At 49.6% G+C, this 21835-nt stretch overlaps 1 protein-coding gene across 1 annotated transcript; it reads right to left on the bottom strand.

Annotated features, from left to right (window-relative positions):
* Positions 1 to 9567: 9567 nt before the first annotated feature.
* On the bottom strand, positions 9568 to 13231 carry LOC144148656 (uncharacterized). Its single transcript, XM_077680170.1, has 2 exons — positions 12908 to 13231; positions 9568 to 11815 (listed from the first exon to the last, which is right to left on the bottom strand). Exons 1-2 carry the CDS (start codon positions 12935 to 12937, stop codon positions 11522 to 11524), a joined length of 324 nt encoding a protein of 107 aa, XP_077536296.1. The 5' UTR covers positions 12938 to 13231; the 3' UTR covers positions 9568 to 11521.
* Positions 13232 to 21835: the final 8604 nt, after the last annotated feature.

Raw genomic sequence — 21835 nt, 5'->3', positions numbered from 1 at the left:
GAAAACTGTGTCCGTTCGTTCGTCTTCGCAGTCGAGGCGCGCCGTCGATGCCTTGTCGAGTGAAAGGAAGGTCTTAGGCGCTGGACTTCGGAAAGGGAAAGCGACGCTCTGCCACTCCTCGAATTCATCAATCCTCGGGGGCAAGAAATTCCAAATGAAGACCGCCGTGTAGAGGAGGATCGCGCAAAGGGCGATGTAAATGGAGCGGACCCTTGTGGGAAGCATGATACAGGTCTCCTTAAAGGGCATCTTCTTTCTCATCTTCTATGGCTTACGCTGCATGCACACAATAAGTCCAACCTTCTTCTTCTTCTCCATTAGTAATGGCACGTACCCACAGAGGGGGATTGGCCAAGGCTTGGGGTTGGTCTAATAATTTAAAAAGTATTCTTTAGAATTGGAATATAATGATAAGAAAAACTAAACTCCTTAAGGGAGGGGCCAGATATATGATTGGACGAATCCGCTAGCACATGAGTCTTCCGGTAGCCGTGATGAATTCGTGAAGGAGGACGTAAATTTCTTTGTTTGTTTTGCCAAGGCAGCTCGCACCGAACTTTTTAGTTTAAAGGGACCCTGCAACACTTGCCATCGACTACTAGTATTGTATTTTGGGATAAAGTCTATTGTCCCAGAAATTCCTCCCGCAAGAATTATGAAAATCCGTTCACAATTAACGAAACTACGCGCGATGAGAAATCGCGCATAATCGTTCCCTCTCAACTCGACCGCGGGGAACGCGACGAAAGCTGCGCGCTCTCTCCCGGAGAGGGGGGCGGCTCGCGGCGTTATCTTCGGCGGCCTTCGATATATCACATGCCGGGTAGTTTTCTCCTTTTCTCCGCAATGCGGAGGGGCCTATTTCCGGTCTGGTGCCACAAAAAAGCAGGCATGGGTGCCTGCTCGCAAGTGCGCGCTCGGGCTGGTAGGGCGTTTTTGAAGCAATAAACGTTTGTAGTCGAGTGGTCGCGTTGAAAGGGAAGTATTGAGCTCATCACTCAAACTCCGCGCGCACTCAAAACACAAAATAAACGACAAAACTGTGCCTACAGGTTCAGGCATAGAAGAGGTTCGTACACAGCGATGACGACGACGGAAATGGGAGAATCTACCCGCGAAGTTGACCAGTGACAGCCGATCGGGCAGCCATGGCCTATGTGACGTCCCTCAGGCCATGCATAATGAGGACAACTGAAGAGAGAGCGGTTTGTTTTTCCGCGTCTTTCACATCGATTTGCGCGCTCACCGCTTCACGTGCACGTGTAATATTTGGCTCAGGTATTCCTGGCCGTGTAATCTAAGCGTTGCGCAGGTTTACTTGCACTGCTCAAAGAGTGTTGCAGGGTCCCTTTAAGTGAATGGGAGAGTAAGGTATGTTTTCTTTGCTGTGTGAAACGGTGGCATCCAAACAAATAGTGTTCTAATGATTCGGGTTGATTACAAAGCAAGCATGCGTCTGTTAATGCCAATCCTGACCTGCTCAAATACCGGCTTAATTTTGGAAGGCGGCACCTCATAGCTGTGAGGGCCACTTCGCAGTTGCGGGAAACACAAAACGATGAATGCCATTTGAATTTTAGGTGAACATACTCTCGTCTATCGAGGATACCGTTGGACCGCCCCTTGAGTAATAAATATCTACGAAGACGTGCCAGAGTTATAGCTGCGAGATTTGGGTAAACATTTAGTATCGGACCACCTATGGCGAAAGCCGCTAATGCGTCCGCTCTCTCATTGAGCGGAATACCTGTATGTCCTGTGCAGTCTATGATAGCGGCGATACCGCTGCACTGAAAAGATAGCGTGCACCCCTGCTAAGTGTAAATTGGCCTCGCCTGTGCAAAATAGTGCGATCCACTGACCCCTTGCAAAGCGGCATAATATGGACGTTTGAAGCGGGTGTACTGTTACAGCGGTGGTTAACCCAGTAAGCTCCATTACATCTTTGCCCGTCGGAATAATATGAGCGTCGTCTTTTTCATTTTTGTTATTCTTTTTTTTTGTATTTGTTTCTAAGTTGCTTAGGAGGGAATCCGCAGGGTTAATGGTGATAAATATATAACATTCTTTTTTATCTAGTCCACACACTACTGCACGCTTAATGAGAGCAGATAGCAGCTAATACCTTCAAACTATCGGCTGCAGTCACTATCTACCGATAAGAAAGGAGGGAGAGCATGTAGGTGTATTCGAATTTCGAAGGCGCTTGAATCTGCTTGTCTCATTACCCCTTGATGACATCACTCTTGCTCGTGGCCAAAAAAAAAAAATTAAAGCCGTTCCACTTAATGTGAAAGCTGTTGGAAGTGCAGAGCAGTGATTCGCCATAATGGGTGGTGGCGCCGTTATCCGCTCACTTCTACCACCCGTCACGCTCTTCGCCGCCCTGTCTCACTCCGCTCTTGATGAATATGCAATTCAAATTTCCCGCCTTCGCAGTCCTCGCGCGCCCCTGCCTCAAACTGCGCCAGCGGGAGTTTTGCTCTTTTAAATGCAGAGCATTTCTTTAACTCACGATGTCACCCGGCGTTGTCTGCGTGCCTCGGCGTCCGCAACAGCCGTTCCAGGTGCGCCCTCTCCCCCACTCCTCCTCTTCCGCATCACGCTACCCTCCTCGCTCTCAACAACAGGTCCGCACCCCTCCCCCTACACTATATAAAAAAATAACACTTACTGGCGCCTGGTTTCGATCCCACGACCCTGCGGGCGGAACGCAAGGTACATGGTGCTCTACCCACTGCGCCACAAAGCCGACATAGAATGGAAGGCTACGAACGCGCCTTATATCCTTGACTCGTATACGTCAAGAAGCTGCTGATACAACGCATTCACTACCTGTGGGCGGAACGCGAGGTACATGGTGCTCTTCCCACTGCGCCACAAAACCGACACAGAATGAAAGGCTACGAAGCGCCTTATATCCTTGACTCATTCAAACTACGTCAAGAAGCTGCTGATACAACGCATTGACTACCACCAACTCCCCAAACACTAAACGTTAACGCAATACACCCACCCTCTATGCGACGCATTTACTCGAGTACCCCTCGCGGAGATGGGCCCTTTTTTGTGCTTGCTTTAATTTCGTATGCTAGAGCTGTTTAGCGTCATTTCGAACGCGTAATTGTTTTTTTGCGCGGCTGGAGCCTTTCTGCGTCATTTCGAGCGCTCCACTTTTTTTTTTTTCTTGCGCGGCCGCTTTTTTTGCTTACTATCGTAAAAAGCAACCCAACGAGCGTTCCTAAATAAATGAACGCTGGGCTGCCGGTTATATACACAGATTTTGCATGAAATGTACCTGCAGTTTTCTTCGCGCTAAACAACGGGGAGACGTATAATCGTCAGTAGTTCACAGGGTTCGAACGGTTATGACTATTTAAAGGGACACTGAAGTGATTTGTAAACATTGCGGGATTACTCCGGAGTCCATAGGCCATGTTTCGACCGCTCTGAGCGCGTTTACGCGAATTTATTTAGTAGAAAAATTAATTCGAAAATGCTGTCCTCCTCTCTGCACCCTCGCCCATTTTCTGTGGCGTTTTCGGTTGGTGAGGAGATGAGCTGGCAATTGGCTGCGCTACTGCACGGCTCGCCGACCTTCCGAGACTCGAGAGTCAGCAGGCCCAGCGTTTAGTCCGCCGGCCGCCGATGGATCGTCGCAATTCGCTCGCTTAGTTGAAACTAAGCCACAACACGTTCATGAATGGAAGAATGTGCCTTTCTTTACTTTGTTAGTTTGTACAATGTATCAACCTCCGAGTCCGGGCCGTTCCACACAAGCGCTGCACAAGTGCACATGCGACGGTTCGCTGACTGGTATACGCTAGTGGGGAAATCTAAGGCCACTTGAAGGCGGGGGAAGAGTCAGCGAAGTCAATATAGCTACTGAGGAAATAAAATCAACTGAAACTTTTACCGTATAGCGCAAAACTAGGGAGCAGGAGACACTTTTTTGCGCTGGGTGAACAAGCGCGGTCAGCAGCGCGACCACACATCTGCGAACACTTTCCCATCTAAGAAATGCGATTGCTAGACGTTAGATATTGTGGAAGTTTGGGGGACGCTTACTGCACGAGCGCAATACAACAAATAGTCACCTAAAGTACTTGAAATGCTAAAACTAAATAAAAGTGTAAGCTGGTTGCACATTATATACCTTACATATCCAACCTCGGGTGTGCTGGCTCGTGGCCGGGTGGTCTGAAGCGCTAGGGTTATTGTTTAGCAAGTCGCAAGTTCTAATCCCCGAGGGTGCATGCTTTTTTTTTTTGTAAGTTGATTTTTTTTTGTTTGCGGCCGATGTTTTCTAAACTGAGTTCACCATTTTTGGGTCGTAACGTTCACTGCTTCACGAGCGAGTTCTCGTTGGCGTGCTGTTGCCACAAGCACCGACTACTTGCGGGCAGTGGGCACAGGCCAGAATCAGCAGACCCTTGGCCTGGTGCGAACACGCTTTTTGCGATACAGGCATGAGTGAGGCAAGCTTCGAGTATGCGGGAAAAGCGCATGGCATTTGAGCGTCTGCGGTGACGCGGAGGGCGTTTATCCACTGCGTAGGCCTCGGCTAGTGATTGCTACGATTCCAAGCCGTCCTGGGAGGCTTAAAGGGCTGGTGAAGAGCTTTTCAAAAAAAATTTGTTGGGGGCATTACATTATGGTTTTCCTGACGCTGAATTCGAAAAACATGTTTATTTGAAGTGTAAATACACCCAAAGCATCTTTTTTCGTCAAAACAAACGACCCTTGCCCGAGGTCACGGTGAGAGCCCTGGCTGCCTTTCGCGATTGGCTGGCGGCAGATGACGTCATATTCGGAAGTGCCGGCGCTGCGGGGACCGCACGGCCTGAAGATATCATTCTGTTCCCGTTCAGATGCGGGCTAAAAGGTCCTCTGGTGAATGGAGGGCTCACACAGTCTTTCAATAGAATAGGAGATCCTGAGGGAAGTATAAACAAAACAGGTTCGCTCGCGGCGAGCTTTAGAAAGGGGTTCTCCCCCGACGACTCATGGCCGACTTGTTACTCGGGTGCAGGGAAGTTGCGCAGATATTGGTTCGCCGCTTTCACTACTAGCGCTAGCCACAATTCCTAGCACAATTTTTCAACCCACCATAATCCCCATCCTCGAATGTGGAACTTTGATTGTACATTTGGACAGGCGGCAACAAGCTCTGTGCAGCGGCCTGCGATGCGCACAGGCAGCGCGGCCGCCACCGGTCGCCGCGTCGCGCAGAGGTGCTGGTGCCGGGTCGCTGCTCGGCCGGTCAGCGGAACGTGGCATTGCTGCACGTACGCATGTTTTAGAATAGGGGAGTTAAACGTTGGTCGCCCCCCAAAAGGTAGAGGAACCCAAGCGCACCACGCTGGTCCCCGACGAGCTTTAGAACGCCTTCCCCAACAGCTCCAGCCGGCTCAGGTTGCACGGATCGCTGGTGATGTAGGGAACTTTAGGTTTAGCACCAAGGGAGATAGTTGGTCGCCACTATCTCTACAATTGAGAATGAATATCCTTAACACAGTTTTTCACCACATTATCATTCCCTTTCTCGCATGTGGAACCTTATTCCTACGTTGATAGTCATTCTAGCGGCCGGTGCTGTCCTCATTCTTGCGCGCAGGTAACGCCATCTTTCGGCCTCTCGCCGCATCTCTTGCTCGGGCAGGCCCGTCGACGAGCCTCCGCGACGGGTCGGCGCTCCGCATCGCGATACAAATTCGATCACTTCTTTCGAAATCACTTCGGATGACAATCCCTAGCACAATTTTTCACCACACTATCATCCTCTCTAGCACGTTTACCTTGCTTTCGCGACGGCCTTGATTCCGGACGGCATCGAAGAGCGGTCGCTGCCGCGGCATGTGTGGTGCGAGCCGTTTCGTGCGCCGTACGGGCATGCACGACCGGCGAGTGTGCGGAGCGCTTCCGCGCGCAGAAAACGCTTCATGCTTTCAGCTTGCTTGATTTCTTCTTAAAATCTAGCTATTCAGCTAAGCTGTCGTCACAGCCAACAACGTTGATCGGGAAAACGAGCAAGAAGTTCGGGAAGCCCAGAGCGCTGTGGTCCCACAAATTTTCTAATTACCTTATAATAATGGATCAGAAACTTGGGGTACCTCCGTACTTGTTTGAGCCCGTCGCTTCGCGTATGAAGCACCATAGCCTCCTTGAAGCATAGAGCACAAGCATATCGGGACAGCAGGCGCGGAACCCTGATTGGTCGATTCTGAACACGCTGATTCGTTGGTTTACAAGCGGATGTGACGTCTTTTTTTTTTTTTTTTTTCACTGGGAGAAAGACGCGCTGTTTTGACCTCCGACGTTTGCGGCATGTTTATTTTTCTTCGGCATGGCGGGTTCGTCGAGTGCTGCTCCCACCGATGAGGATCGTCGGCGCTGCTCTGACTCCGACAAGGTGTTTTCGCACCGAAAAGGCATGCTTAAACACGAGAGAAATGTGCACCACAAAGAGGGGACAAGCTCAAAAAGCCACATGAAGTGTGACAAATGCGGTCATCGCGTTGCAACTTTTGATAACCTCGTCCACCACAGAGCGATGCACGATTTCGACGCTGAGATTGTGCAACTGGTCTTCGGAAGCGCTGAAGGTAAGAAAACTAGGAATAGTTTGCTTTTATTTCGCCTGCGTTAATCCGCTTCATCTAGTATTGTGCCCAGTAATTTAAGGACTCTTATCGCACGTGACCTTGAATAGCTGTGAGCAGCGTTTAGAAGTAAGAAAATGTAAATATGAGCGAAGAGGTATTCGTATTTAATTGAATGGACATTTGTGTTAGATAGAAACGATGACTTCATTGTTTTATTTGTGACTGTGTTAGAAAATTTGGTTAGGCTTCAACGTAGGCCTATCAAGTATCAAGTCCACGCTCAGCGACGTTGCAAGTAATGCAGGGCGGTATCTTTCCTGCTGTTAGCTAAACTGAATCAAATGAAATGTAAATGTGAGGTGACGTATATTCGTCACTGTGTAAAATTAACCTCCGCTTGCTTCATGTTGCGACTGTTCCAAATTTCTAGGCCTAACGTATTAGCATGGTAACGTTCGCAAGTGGCAGTTGCGCGCATTCACCATATTACAACAGTATTGTGACGCGGAGTCGGGGTTCTGGCGAGTTGGTACAGTGGGGTCCACTGTTAAAGGGAAACGGCGAGCGCGTGGCCACTGCGCTCCGCGAAGCGCTGGCGCCGAGAAGTGGCGAGAATCGGAGACAGCCGGCACATGCGCACTGGCCGCATGAGGCGGGAGAAGCCGCTGTGTCGTCTGCTACGGCGCTTCGCCGTAGAAGAATACACAATGGAGTGCGAAATCCCTTCGAGTGCGAAATCCCTCAGCTTGAGCGACGCAGCGGAGCGCCTTAGCAGACGACAGAGCGGCTTTTGCGGCCTCGTGCGGTCAGTGCGCATGTGCCGGCTGTCTCCGATTCTCGCCATTTCTCGGCGCCGGCGCTTCGCGGAGCGCAGTGGCCACGCGCTCGCCGTTTCCCTTTAACAGTGGACCCCACTGTACATCACTGCAAGGGATTAAAAGCACCGCAAAGACAGCGGACCGAAACGGAAGACTCACAGCGCACGGTGTGTCTTTGTGTTTCGGTCCGCCGTCTTGGCGGCGCTAAAAAAAATCTTGGAATCAAGGCAACGCGACATAATAGAGAGTTTTAGCATGGCGTTACCGTGTTTGCGGCAGTCGACTGCGCATGCGCGAGTTAACGTGAACGGTAACTTACCGGCACAGGCTTTACCGTCGCCAGCGAGCTTCCTGAGCAGACGAAGTGTACCGTCGCGTATTGAATACAGCAAATGCAGTGCGCTCGGCGCTTTATGCTTTGTACAGCCTATGAAAGTAATCTTACTTGATGCTGTTTATTACGTCTTCGGGTCTTCCCATGGTGAGGCTGCAGTGTTATGCTGCATCTGGCAGTGTGCCAGAACACTTTTCTCTTAGCAGAGCCTGCCTGCTTCAGAGAGCGCGTCTCCCAGGTGGCGGATAGGGAGGCTCCTACCAAGGAGGCTGGCTAGTATTAGCAGATTTCAACCAGCACAACATATGCTTCATTTAAAAAACTCAGCCTGCACATTCCTGTTTGGTAAAAGATGGCAGTATCATTAAGAATAAATGTGTTGTTGTAATTATGGTATGCACTACAGTTGCATTCAAATTGCATGTCCTCCCACGCTGGTAATCTTTGGACTGAAAACTGGACTGGGTGGTTCATCTAGGTTGGCCCAAGCATGTTGCAACTCAAGCCCATGCCTCTGCTTGGTAGGAGCGGTGCTTGCACCCGCGGACCAACAGGTGACGGGACAATGAAAGCTAGCGCCCTGTGTTCTGCCACATAAATCGGTGTTCTATATCATGCTTATGTGTGCGCATGCCGTCAACTTAGCCTGTTTCAGAGCTGAAAATGTTGCTCCGGACTGCCTGTATGTTTTCTTACACCCCTCATCCAGTGCCCGTTTCCCCGGGATGGTGCATACCCAACCCTGCCTGAGCCCGTTAAGCTCCAGAGGACTTCCACCCTGGGCCACGGCCCACAATGGCCCACCTGGTGCTGCAGCCCCGTCCACTCACGCTTCGGTAGCATGCTGCCATGGGTTCTTTTTGGATCGCGGCTGATTACGGCTGAACTAGCAGTGCTAGAAGAGGCCAACTGTGGGCACAGATACTCCTGTACAACAGAAAATGCCTGCTTTTGCTTACGCTGTCTAATCTTTAAAAAAAAAAGAAGCAACACCTGGGCCATGAAGCACAGCATAGTGGAGGGCTACGGACTAATTTAGACAACCTGGGGCTATTTAATGTGCACCGTAATCTTGACACAACGGCACCATCGTATTTTGCCTATTTATTCCCCGCAATTACAGCCTGGCTGTCCTCGGTTACTGCATGCTGAAACCCTCCTTAGCTTGTCATGCTGCCGAAGCATGCTACAAAAGAACTCGTGGCCTGCTCAGATTGACGTTTGGGTTTCACTACCGTTGAGAAGGCTCGCTTACAGCCTCTGTACATATTTTTTTTCGCTTGCTAGGAGTACACCACATTCACAGGCACTACAAAAATTTCAGTGCCTTGGAATGTCGCCACTTTTGCCTGCAGTTGGATGTGCACGTATACCCCCGCCTCCTCCCCAAACATGTGCTAGCTTTTTTTGCGAGCTGAGAACAAACTCGTTTATTACCTGTCAGTATGGTCACTCATGCTGTATGTGTTTCATTTTTCTGTATTCAGCAAGTTCCTGTTGTCGTGAAGATGCTCCATCTCCATTGCCTGCTGCGCCTGTTACTGGACAAGTCACTGGTGCTCCAAGAACTTTCATTTTGAGCTGTGAATGCAACACTGAGGGCGCTGAAGGCATGTTGAGAAACGCGTCGCCTGGGCTGCAGTTGGTGTTTCCCTTATTGCTTGAGATATGCTCTAATAGGAGTGTTGCCACACTACCTTGGCAATGGGGCCTACACTGTATTTATACGAATCCAAATAAACATGATTTATTTGTCTGGAAAGTTTGCTTCAGAGACATCTCTTTGCTACCAGGGTCTATATAGGCCAGGGTGAGAAATGGGAACTATTGAGTGCATGGTGGAGGCTGCCACGAGCACACCTCATTTGAAAGACTGGCAACAGTACCGCTTGATTATGAACTTCTGCAACTTAATTTCCACGTGGTGGTTCGTTGTGCACCTGCAGCATTCCAAGAAAAATGGCTTTCATGCTGGTTTGCATGATGGAAATGCGAGGGTTTTCTGGGTCTTTCACAGCTGTGTCAATTTTTGAGCACCACAATGGGAACCTTGATGGAGCCAACATTTCAACAAGAGGAATCGCCTTCAGATAACTCCCCTTGTCAAAGCAATGGCTCAACAGTTATTCCTAATGGTGTGTTGATAGATAAGCACTTTCAGTGTGTTACAAAATTTTTTTATTCGCTAATGATCAACCAAACAATCAGGTCGTCCTAACGTGATAGCCTTATGGTTAATTTTGTTTATTCAGAAAGAAACTGATGCTTATCAAGGGTGTGTGCAATGCAGTGGTTTGTAAGTGTTTCGAGAACCATCATGAAACCCAGCAAAAGGCAACAAACCTCAAGACATCAGAGATCAAGGCGCTTGTTTTCAAGCAAAAGGAGCTTATATAGTAGCCCCCTAACTTTGCGGTATCCTAAATGGTAGAATGCAGCGCACATGAACAGGTAACAGAATAAAGTCTCTTAGCAAAATGGCTTGGTGCATGTTGGTTGCCATGGTCATTTTGAGTCACTATGACTAATCTTTGTGCATAATCAGCCTCCTACTGTCCACTGCACCACAAAGGCCCCTCCCACAGACTTCAAATGCATGCTCTGTCATCTGAATCCATTCCTTTCTCTGCAGCGGCAAGAGTACTGTACAGACAATATTCATGCAGCAAGCACACACAAGTAAAATTGGCCAACGAAGTATTTGTGCCAAAGCAGCAGCAAAGCCTAGAATTATGACGGGGGTCAACTGCAACTGCATTTAATTGCAGAATGCGTGAGCTTTCCGAGATGCACTGTAAAGCTTACAACATGCCAATGTAAACTGCCCTAAAGCTCTGATGCAGAACAGCAGCAAGTAGAGAGCTATTTTAAAGCTAATAATGAGGATGTCGTGCAATGAAGTGTGCATGTCTCGTACAAACATCTGCACTGTTATTCTTGTATCCTGATTTTAGAGGACACCTTGCAAAATTGCTAGCCATAATTACTTTGGTTCAGGTTAGCTGATGGTTAACAGTATATATAGTATCTGCATGCAAGCAGAAATGATGTGTTGAGCAGACACAGCCATGCAGCATTGAGTAAATGGAAGCAAGTGTGGTGTCTTCTGTGCAAATCAGCGGTTGCCGAAATAAACAATGCGGCATGGCTATTAGCAGCAAATTTCCCTAAAGCAGAGGACACGCTGAGGCTTCATTGATTGTAGGGTTTAACGCGCAGACGCAATGTAGGAAATGAGGCGCGCCGTAATGGAGGGCTCCGGATTAATTGTGACCAACTGGGGATCTTTAACGTGCGCCGAAATCTCGCACACACGGGCATTTTTGCTTTTCACCTCCATCAGAAAAGCGGCAGCCGCGGTCGGGAATCGAACTCGCGATCTTGTGCTCAGCAGCGCAACGCCTTAGCCACTGAGCCACCGCGGCGGGTGGTGCTGACGCTTCATCAACTGGTTGGAACAAACCATTTCTGATTCGTGTTTGGGAGAAGGTGTACATGCAAGTCGAGAATTTCGAAATTAAGAGCATATAAAAAGAAAGTGCAACTCTCGGCCTAGGGCGAGCACAAATCATGGCTGCATGTTTATGCACACGGTTAGCTGCCTGTACTGCAATGAATGTGCAAGTAGTTTTCTCCACCACCTATTCACCAAGTAGGGTTTTATGCTGACCATACCACTAGAGAGACCAGGTTACGGGGTGACAAGGGTTGGCTGCAACGAATCCCGCATGGCAGGAAAATATGTGGCCCTGAAAAGGGCCGTTTCAACAAGCCGATGGTCTTCGGTGGTGCCTCGTTGCACCTGAGGACGGCGAGCAGTACTGCAGGCAGTCGTTCCTCTCGTGGCCCTTGGCTCCACAGCGGACACAGCGGGAGAAGGTATACTTGGCACCAGGTGCAGCTCGTTCTGGCGAGAGAATGCCCCGCCCGTACCGCCTGGCCAGTGCCTTCACAAGGATCGCGGAAATCTCGTCGATGCCACGATCCCTGGACACGTGGTATCCATCCGCGGCAAACAGGGACCGCTTCGGCTGTTTGGTCGCGTTCAGGAAACGGTGCTGCGCACAAATTCAACAACAAAGCAAGCAGACTGTCAGGGCAAATGCAAGCACACTTCACAGTACAGATATTTCTCGAAGAAATGTGAAGAAGGCATCGGCCCACTACAAGTTCTTTTTTTACCATATATGCAAACATTTAGTGCGACTCTCTGCCATAAATAAGTTCTTTTTATGCCCCTGCTACACTAGGTTTTGAAATGCCATTCGGCTCAAATGACATTCGAGCCAAATAAGCACCAAAAGAGACATTTGAGATTTCAAATGCCATTTCTAGCACTCGCACGCAGCGTCTTCGATCGGCAATGAAAGATATAATACTTCCGTACGTAAAACAAACAAAATATTTGCTTGTGGAACTTTGTGCACTGCTGATTTACTTAAAATATGAAACAAACATATTTAATACTCTCAAAACCAGTGGGTCAGTCGCAAAAAAAAAACTACTCAAGACAGCCGCCACATTAGAGTAAAAACTGGTGCCTCTTCTAATTTGACATCATTTTACTGCCTTAGACTGCTCCTAAATTTGATCGTTGTATTATTGTACGAAAACGGAACGGGGCGACAACAGTGCCACTACAGCACGGCGAGCAATTGTGAAATCTTTCAAATACCATCGAAATTGTAGTGTAGCACGGCGGATGCTGAATGACATTCGAAGCACCCCATTTGGTTCAAATGACATTCGGACCCTAATGTAGCCGGGCTATTAAACCATGTAGCAAACATTTAGTGGCACTCTGCCATCACTAATTTTGTAAGGCGGACTTCTCCAAAGTTTCATACAAAGTGGGACTTTAGCTCCTATTTCCGACTCTATAAACGTACTTCAGTGCAGACGCTAGGGGGTACGGCAAGTTTGATAACAAGCATTTCGAGAACACAGCGACATCGCAGACGAAACACGTGGTCGGTCAACATGTTTTTTTACAACAGAATGGTACCTTCTATATACATACTTCCACGCAAAACTGGCTAAATTTGTGTACAATTTCTAATTTTTTAAGGCCACGTTAGAAATATAGTTATACGTAGCCACTAGAGTACAAAACCATACACGTAGGCCTATGCGAGCTCGTCCAGTGTTACCTCGGCGTTCAGTATGTAGACGTCCCGCATACGCTTCAGGGTGGCCGTTAGCTTTCTGTTCAGCAAGCGACGAGTGGAGCTCGCGCTTGCCGACTGGAAGCAACGAGGCAACACCGTGAAGACGTACACGGCAGGGGCCACCTCGCGCTGCAGCTGGGTCACCAGGGCCTACAACACAAACAGGGCGACATTTGATGTCCATCCCGCCTTCACACACAAACAAAATAGCGCGAGTGTTTCCTCTGTACACACCTTGATGCTGTCACATATCCGCTGCAGATCTGCGCCGGTCCAGTCTAGATCGTCCCCCTAACATAGAGAACGGCAATATCTGCCGGCTGGCAACGCAAGCGCGACACGGCTTCGGACAGCCGGGGTGCGTTGTGGCCACCGAAGCTAAATGTACATGCCTCCACAAACGGCAACAAGCGCAGCCGCAACCTGCACATGAATTTGAGTTGGCTGTCGCCAACTAAAACTCCGCGTAATGACATCACTCGAACCTGGCTGCCTGGCGTTGCACAAAGGATGAACCACAGAACAAGAGAACCGTCCTCTGAACTCACGCCTCACTGGCCTCACGCTGCCAAATGACTGCCCAGCGAAAAAAAAAAAATCAAACGTCACATCCGGTTAATGTGTGTGTGACGTCATTTTAACGGACCAATCAGGGTTCCACGCCTGCTGTCCCGATATGCTTGTCACACAGCACCCGACGACACGGCCGGCCCCGCGACTACTCGTGAAGGCAATGTAGTAGCCACGGGCGCTCGGGTAGGAAATTTCTGGTATCTAGGAGTCGCTTTAGGGAATCACACAGTAGCATTACGGTTAAAAAAATCGACGCGGAAGCAACTTAAGGCAATGATGATTAATAAAGTGCAGATTACACGCCTGCTTAATTCGGAACTTCGCCCAGAAAACTGGGACACAGCGAAGCGGCGGCGCACGTCGCTGGCTGTCTTCCGAATATGACGCTACTTCCGGTCGCTCCGTCTCAGTTTCTCGCTCTTCCGGTATAGTGCCTAGAATATATTCCAGGCACTATACTTCCGGCGATGCGGCAGGAAGCAGTGGGCGGGGCGGGGCGTAGGGTCAACTTTAACGACGAATACCGCTGTCCCCAAGCTAAAAATGACCCAAGGCACAAACTGACCAATGTAATAAATGTAAAAAGTAGAGTTTTGCCCGGTTTTAAAAGTGCTTCAGTAGCCCTTTGGGCTGTGGTCTCGTAGGTGTCGCGAAAACGCCCCCCTACCCGGGAACACAATGTTGCAAACTTGATGCTCAATGTTGCCAACTTGCTTTTTGCTCATTCCGCCAAACCTATCGGGTCTTTTTTTGTTTTTTATTGCTAAGCTTAATGTTTCCTCCTCCTCCTCCTCCTCCTCCCCGCAAAGTGGCTTGCAGCTCGGTGCATCGCCGTCGCGTGAGGAAATTGCGTTCCCGGCGCGCGCGCGTGCCGCACTCCTGGGCCGTACTGGTGCCATAGGTCGCAAAACAGAAAGAACTCACTCAAACTCAATCACAATTTTTTTCATTCACGCTGTACTCAATCAAACTCCGACTCAAAAACTTCGTCTGTTTACAAAATCACTCGTACTCACTCATCAAATACTCATTTGTAATCGTACTCACTTGTACTCAAACTCATTTGTCCTCACGAGTATTCGTACTCAATCTGTACTCATGAGTACCCAATGAGTACTACTCATGAGTACTACTCATTTTTAACTCATGAGTACTACTCATTCTGCACTCATGAGTACTCAATGTGTACTCATGAGCACTCAATTTGTATTACTCACGAATAATCAACCTATCTGCCCTGTTCGCTAGGTCGTAGCTCGAATGAAAGACTAAGTAGAAAAAATAAATTGTTTAATTGATTAGAAAAACACAGGTTACATATAAATCAGGACAGAGGAAGAAAACGTCTGACGCGGTGCACTGTCGTTGAGCGACTTACTGCGCGAAGGCAAGTACATGTGAGAAAGCGAAACGGAACGTAAGCACTCGCGTTGCGTCTGGCGTCTCCTCTTGTTCTCAGGCCGGGTCGGGCTCAGGGGAGCTCGGGGGTTGTCGGTGCAGCCGTGGCCGTAAACTGCGTTTTTCAGTGTGTCTTCGGGTGGCAGCTTTTGTCGTCCGTTTTCTTGTTTGCCCTACTGTACTCAGGAGTGCATATACTCAAGAGTGCAGCACTCGCAAAAACAGTATTCATGAGTATTGTACTCATGAGTGCTGTGTACTCACGAGTGCTGTGTACTCATGAGTACTGTGTACTCATGAGTACTCATATTCGTTAGTACTCAAACTCATGAGTACTCATACTCATGAATACTGTACTCATACTCATGAGTAGTGTACACATGAGTACTGTACTCATGAGTAGTGGACTTACCCCTGTACTCACTCGTCATCGTACTCACTGTTTTTTTCTGGGTGTGTGATCACTCATCATCGTACTCACTCGTGAGTTTGAGTACAAATGAGTACAAATGAGTGTACTCACGAGTGAGTACGCCGACCTATGACTGGTGCCCTCGCTCGCCGGCGCGCGGGGCGTCTTGCTGTCGCGATGTGCGCGCCGTAGTCGCGTGCCGCACCCGTGAAGGTCGAAAACAAAATCTGGCGTGTCTTTTTCGTGCACTGAGACTACACAAGTCCTTCATAAGCTGGCAGAGAGGCCACGCAGCACGTCGCTCCCGTTAGCTCAACGGGAGTCAAAAATGCGCGTCAAAAACAAAAAAATGCGCATCAAAAACAAACAAAAAAAAACGAAACAGCGAGGTTGCAAAAACTATGTAAAGGGGCCCTGCAGCACTTCCCATCTAGGAATGTATTTTGGGGTAAAGTCTATTGTTCCAGCAATCTCCTCCCGCAGGAATTATGAAAATCGGTTGCTGTCACCGAAGGTACGCGCGATGAGAAATCGCGCATAAAGGGGTCTATTTCCGGTCTGGTGCCGCAAAAAAGCAGGCCGGGGTGCCTGCTCGCAAGCGTGAGCTCGGGCTGGTGGGGCGTTTTTAAAGCAATAAACGTTTGTTGTCGAGTGGTCTGTTTGCGCGCTCAAAACACAAAATAAACGGCAAAACTGTGGCTGCATAGAAGAGGTTCGCACACAGCGCCGATGACGGCGGATCGTCACAGGAAATGGGAGAAATTAGCCGCGAAGTTGACCAGTGACAGCTGATCAGACAGGCATTGCCTCAATGACATCGTTTACACCATGCCAGGCGTGCATAATTAGGAGAACTGAAGAGCGCGGTTAGTTTTCCCGCTTTTTTCACAGCGATTTGCGCACTCGCCGCTTCATGTGGACGTGTAATATTTGGCTGAAGTATTTCTCGTAGGATTTCTCGTAGTATTTCTCGCTTAGGTATTTCTCGTAGCGACGCTCAGTTTTACTTGCACTGCTAAAGGACGGTTTGTAAGTCCCTTAGTTATCTTCATCGATGTTCTTTTCCCCGGGGCTTCTCCTCCAAGTCGCAGTAGCGCTGAGGATCTCACCCCGGGTATCTCCAACCGACAAACTCAGCCTCCGATCAAAATGTACATTTATTTACAGCCCGGCGGGCGACTAAAAACAGTACGGCGCGGAGACCAAAGACGACGGGCCGAGCTCTCCTGCGCCCGGACCGCGTCTCTCTTGTCCCATCTTCCCTTCCTCCTGCCGCTGACGGCCGGGGAAGAAGGAAAAGCTAGTCGTCTTCGTCGGTGGCAGTCCCATGTGGTGGCGGTTAAGACATCTGGTGCGAGCAGGCGCGGACTTCCTCGGAATGCGCGACGTTTCAAGGCGCCGCGCGACACGTGCGTTTCATTTGTGCGCTGCTCGTCCCACGGCCCGCGCCAGTTGGTGCGTCGAAGCGCCGACACCGGCTGCATTATCATTCTCCGATCCGACTGAGCCCTGCAATGGCATCACCACGCTACGATCCCAACGTGGCGGAACTCATCCGCATCTTCGATGATCCGAAGAAGGAGGAGGAATTCCTGCGTCAGCTGGGCTTGTCAGCGACGCCGAACGCTGTTCGCCCCCCTCGTCTGGAAAGCGCGCCAGGTCGCCGGTCCAACAACGAGTATTGGGGCATCTGCAAGGACCTCAAGTTCAACCCTTCCTTTCCGGACTGCGTCGGCCAAGTAGTGACCTATCAACGCAAGTCAGCTAAAGGACACCGCCCGCAATTCCGGTGCAGCGGATGCCGCAAACAGCTGTCCCAGCTCAACGGGAGCAACGTGCTGCGTGGCCTCCCAGGCCAGGGCAGCTTCTTTGCCTTCACGGACAGACTTGGTCGTCCGAACGTGCGGATGACGCGCAAGGAGATAATGTGGCTCGCATTCAGCTTGTGCAAGGACATGCCTGTCGCCTTGACCAAAGAGCTGATGCGCGGAGAGTTTGCGCTCAGCAAGCAGGTGCTCACCGACTGGCGGAACCTCCTACGAGAGGTTGTGCAAGAGGAACTGCGCGCGCGGCCCCCCTTGGGAGGTCCCAACCAGGTCGTTCAGGTGGACGAGGGCATCATGCGGGGAAAACGCAAGGGGAACAGCCTGCTGACTGGGGACGGCGTCACCAGGAGCACTGTGGACAAGGGCCCCTGGGTCTTCGGAATGGTCTGCGTGGAGACGAAGGAGGTGCGCCTTTTCAAGGTGGACGGCGGGACGCCGTCACGCTCGGCGAGAAAATTACGCAGAACATCGCTCCGGGTACTACCATTCACAGTGACGAGTGGGCAGCATACAACTGCATCCCCAACCTCGTGGACGCCGCCGGCAGCAGCATGAACTACGTCTGGAAAACGGTAAATCACACGAACAACTTCGTTGACCCCAACACCGGCACCCACACCCAGAACATCGAGAGCTTCTGGCAGAAGCGAGGCGGTGTCTCGTGAGAAACGGTAACAAGGTGACCTCCGACCTCTTGGAGTGTCACCTCCTGTGGCTCTGGTGGCTGTCTATGAACGGGAGAAGCCGTTGCAAGGACACCTTCCTTCGACTGCTCGAGGCCACCGTCCGCAAGTACCCGGCCTAAACACCTGCCACAGCTAGGATCGCCCTACCTCTTCCCGACCTTCCGCAATGTTTGCCTTCCGGCTCCATTTTTTTCCTTCCTAAAGGCCCTTTTCAGGGCCAACGACGTGATGCATTAACGGAGAACGCACTGCGCACACCCTGCCACCCCTGTATCCTCTCAAACTTCGACCCAAAAACCGCGAATAGTAATCCCTCGTTATAACGAAGTCAGCAGGACGGCGAAAAATTTTGTTATAAGCGGTATCTCGATATAAGCGACCACTCGAAAAAAAAAACTAAAGCAGTTGAGCTTTACTTGCACCACAACTGCAAGGAATCAAAGGACAATGTATTCAGTGAAGCAAAACTTTATTCTGGGTGCAAAATGTAAGCTAGCTTTGGCTGTTTCAAGTTCTTGCCGGGCGTGAGCTACCCCTGCTCCAATTTGACCAAAACAAGAGTTTTTCAGCGCCGGTGTCGGTGTTTCTACCACGCATTCGGACCATTTGTCTAAAGTCGTATGGCGCCAATCGAGCATGACCGGCCCGAGAAAATCGCCGGGCAAAGACCCATGTTGGAAGCATGACTCGCCGTTGGGTCGCCGCCGCTCGCCACTTCGCTCTAAGCGGGTGTAGCTCTTCGTGCACTTCGAGTAATGCGGCCTAAAATGCGTACGTTTGGGTTGGGACCAGAATAAATTTAAATGTGTTACGTTTGGGTTGGGACCAGAATAAATTTCGAATAAAGCGACATTTCGAGTAAAGCGATTTCGTTATAACGAGGGATTACTGTATTTTGCCTCGCGAAATGTAATGAACGATGCCAGCTTATGAAGGACTTTTTGTAGTATCAGTGCACGAGAAAGATCACGAAGCAAGACGGGGCGCGCGCGGGCGAGCCACTACGCCCGAGCGAGAGCAGCAGGAGCACGACAATTTCACGACGCAAGAATTTGTTTTCGAGCTTCACGAGTGCTGCACGCGACTACGGCGCGCACATCAGCACAGCAGGGCGGAACGTTTGCAGGCGAGCTCTACGCCCGCCGGGTGCGGCAGCGCTGCACGGTTGCAGGTGCCAGCCACTATAAAAAAAAAAAAAAAAGAGAGAGAGAGAGAGAGAGATAACAGAGGCGCTGCTGGCAACACTGAAAAACCGACCGCTACTTTTAGCAGAACTGATAGAAAACAGGTTGGCAACATTGTGTCCCCGGGTAGGAGGGGGGGGGGGGGGGGGTTCGCGACACCTACGAGACCACAGCCGCCCTTTGACTTAGGCATTTTACAGCCGACAACATGGCAGAAGTGCGGTACAACGATTACTGAAATATCGAGAATGCCCATCCAAGGATGCCATCGGATGTCAAGCATGTTGTTTTACAGAACCGAAACCAAAACTTGTTTGAATGCTAACTTTGTACATCGTCCAATCAAGGTGCATCTCCTCCTGTCGTCACAGCCTTTAGTTGGTGCGGCCGCCACAGACCACGCATGGTAGTTTTTCTCCTTTCCCGCTTTATAAACTAATTACCGACTTATCAACCGGATAAACGCCGAAAAGTGTTTTAATTTGAGCCAGTCTACGCAGTGCAAGTAAAACCGGGAGCTTGACAAATTCACGTCAGTGTCCGTTTAAACCACGTGGCTTTCGAAGCCTCAGCGTGACCCCCTGACGACGGTACACCAGGCTCTAGTTGGGTCCGTTATTTCGCTGCGCCACCTTATTTCCGGCAGTCGCTTGACATTGACAGTTAGCGAGCTACGACGACAAGGCGAGCCCATAAAGTGCTGTGCACTTAAAAATCATGAGCCAGTGTTCCACTCGGTTGACGACAGAATTTAGTTGAAAGTTATGAGCAAATCTAAAGACACATACACACCAGTACACACTTTTACTTTGACTCTATATATACTGATCTACTCAAAATGAATATTTTTATTTTTTCATTATATCCGATATCGCGCAGCTCTCGAGGTTTCGGTTTCGTTATAAAAAGCTAGTGGGTTCAAGATAGTCACGTGACCCACATCTCTCACACTCATACAGAAATGCGGAGGTATTCCACAAAACACAAATATAACACACATGAAAACCACCCAACTAAAAGCAAACCTTTCACCGGCCATCAGTTGACGGGCGGCTTGTCTTATTGTCCATACCATGCCGCCTATGATTGTGCCCCGCGCCACCCGCGCCGCCAAAAGTCCTTTCCTTTGTTAACATGTGGAGCGCCTAACAAAGCCTCGTCGCCTACCCATTGACGCGTCCCAGCCGCCGAGTCCCGAGGTTCAGACGTGTGACCAACGGGAACTTTGCCCAGTAGCTTTGAGCAGTGCAACTGTCTTATACAGAACGTCTAGTGACCTCCTCATACTGTTGACCCCTTTACTGACTTTCAGCTCCTGTCTGGTTCGGACATTCTCGTGGCGGTAATCACGGTCGTAAAAATGTCACCGGTCCCCCACCGCTGGTTTCCCAAAGGAACGCAAAGATATCCTCCTTCGAAAGCTGACATCGCTTTCAGCTATTATGGGGTGACTGACGCGTTTGTATGCATCGCCTCCAGTCTCGCTCGTGGGGTGAACACAATAGCGCGGCGAACAACAAAGAAGCCTCTGCGTTACGCCCCTCACACTCAAGTCAGCTAGGTTGGCTCGGCCGGCATGAAAACAAACACGATACAGGCAAACAAGCTACCCCAGAGAAATATATATCCAATTGCCGGGCAGTTTTAATTAATGAGCGCGGGGCCCGAACTTAACAGGCCACTTGTCACCACTGCCCGGCTTAATCTAATACCTTATCGTATCGAATGCCTCTAAAGGAGCCATTGCCGTTCCAGAATTTGGCTTTCACCTTTAAAAAATACTCAGGAAGCTTGTTTAAAAGCAGTTTCCAGGAACGCGTGTTCTGGCCGGTACGCAGCTGCCGGATGGTCTTGTTTTCATGTTTGAATCGCAACTTACATGTGCAAATATTTTAACATCACGCGACTCCATTCTGTGTGAAATACTAACCGGTAGTGGTACTCAAAAGCTTGAGAGCTCTTGTTGCACAATTCACTGAAACACCTGGCTACAATTACGGCATTTTACGATCATGACATAGACATTAGAGCTGGAACAGTCCAAGTTACCAAGTGACTCCAGGTTGCACTTGCAACCTTTAATATCTCTTCAAAAGTGTAATGTTATGGATAATACAGTCAACTAGAATTTGATTGATTGATTGATTGTAGAATTTAACGCGTCGACGCAAAGCAGGCGATGAGGCGTGCCGTAGCGGAGGACTACGGATTAATTTTGACCACCTGGGAATGCTTAACGTGCGCCCAAATCTCGTACACACGGGCGTTTTTGCTTTTTGCCTCCATCAGAAAAGCGGCCGCCGTGGCCGAAAATCGAACCCACGACCTCGTGCTCAGCAGCGCAACGCCTTAGCCACTGAGCCACCGCCGCGGGTGAGATCGTCGCATTTGACTTGTAACTTTTTCGATCGTCCGCTGCGCACACCTGAGACTGGTGGAGCAACCTAGAGCATGCACAGTGCACTCGTAAAACTTGGATAGTTGATATAGCTTCAGAAGCATGAGCCAGCTGCTTACCAAAGAAGTGATCGACGCGTGAATATTTTTTAAACATTTTTGTGGTGTTGCATGTTGCTGGTTTGTCAGCAGGTGACATGCCAGCTTTGTCGTGCCTATGTTATTACAACCTTATTTAAATTACCTGGCTTATTTTGCTGCATTGCCATCACCATGAATGGTAGTTTAAGATAAGGTTGGTAGCTTAACATATGGTGTGCAAAAGGACTACTTAATGCATTGCAAGGGCAGGCAAAAGGAGGCAGCGGGGTCAACATCCTCTTGTCTGTCGCTGCAAATAGTACGTAGTCTTCTTGGGATCTCAGTGCACTGCT

This window comes from Haemaphysalis longicornis, unplaced genomic scaffold (genome assembly GCF_048455015.1).
Source record: "Haemaphysalis longicornis isolate Haplotype H1 unplaced genomic scaffold, Haemaphysalis longicornis Haplotype H1 scaffold_8, whole genome shotgun sequence".
Taxonomy (NCBI): Eukaryota; Metazoa; Arthropoda; class Arachnida; order Ixodida; family Ixodidae; genus Haemaphysalis; species Haemaphysalis longicornis.
Note: the sequence above shows the minus strand (reverse complement) of the source record. Positions and strands in the feature narration are given on the sequence as shown.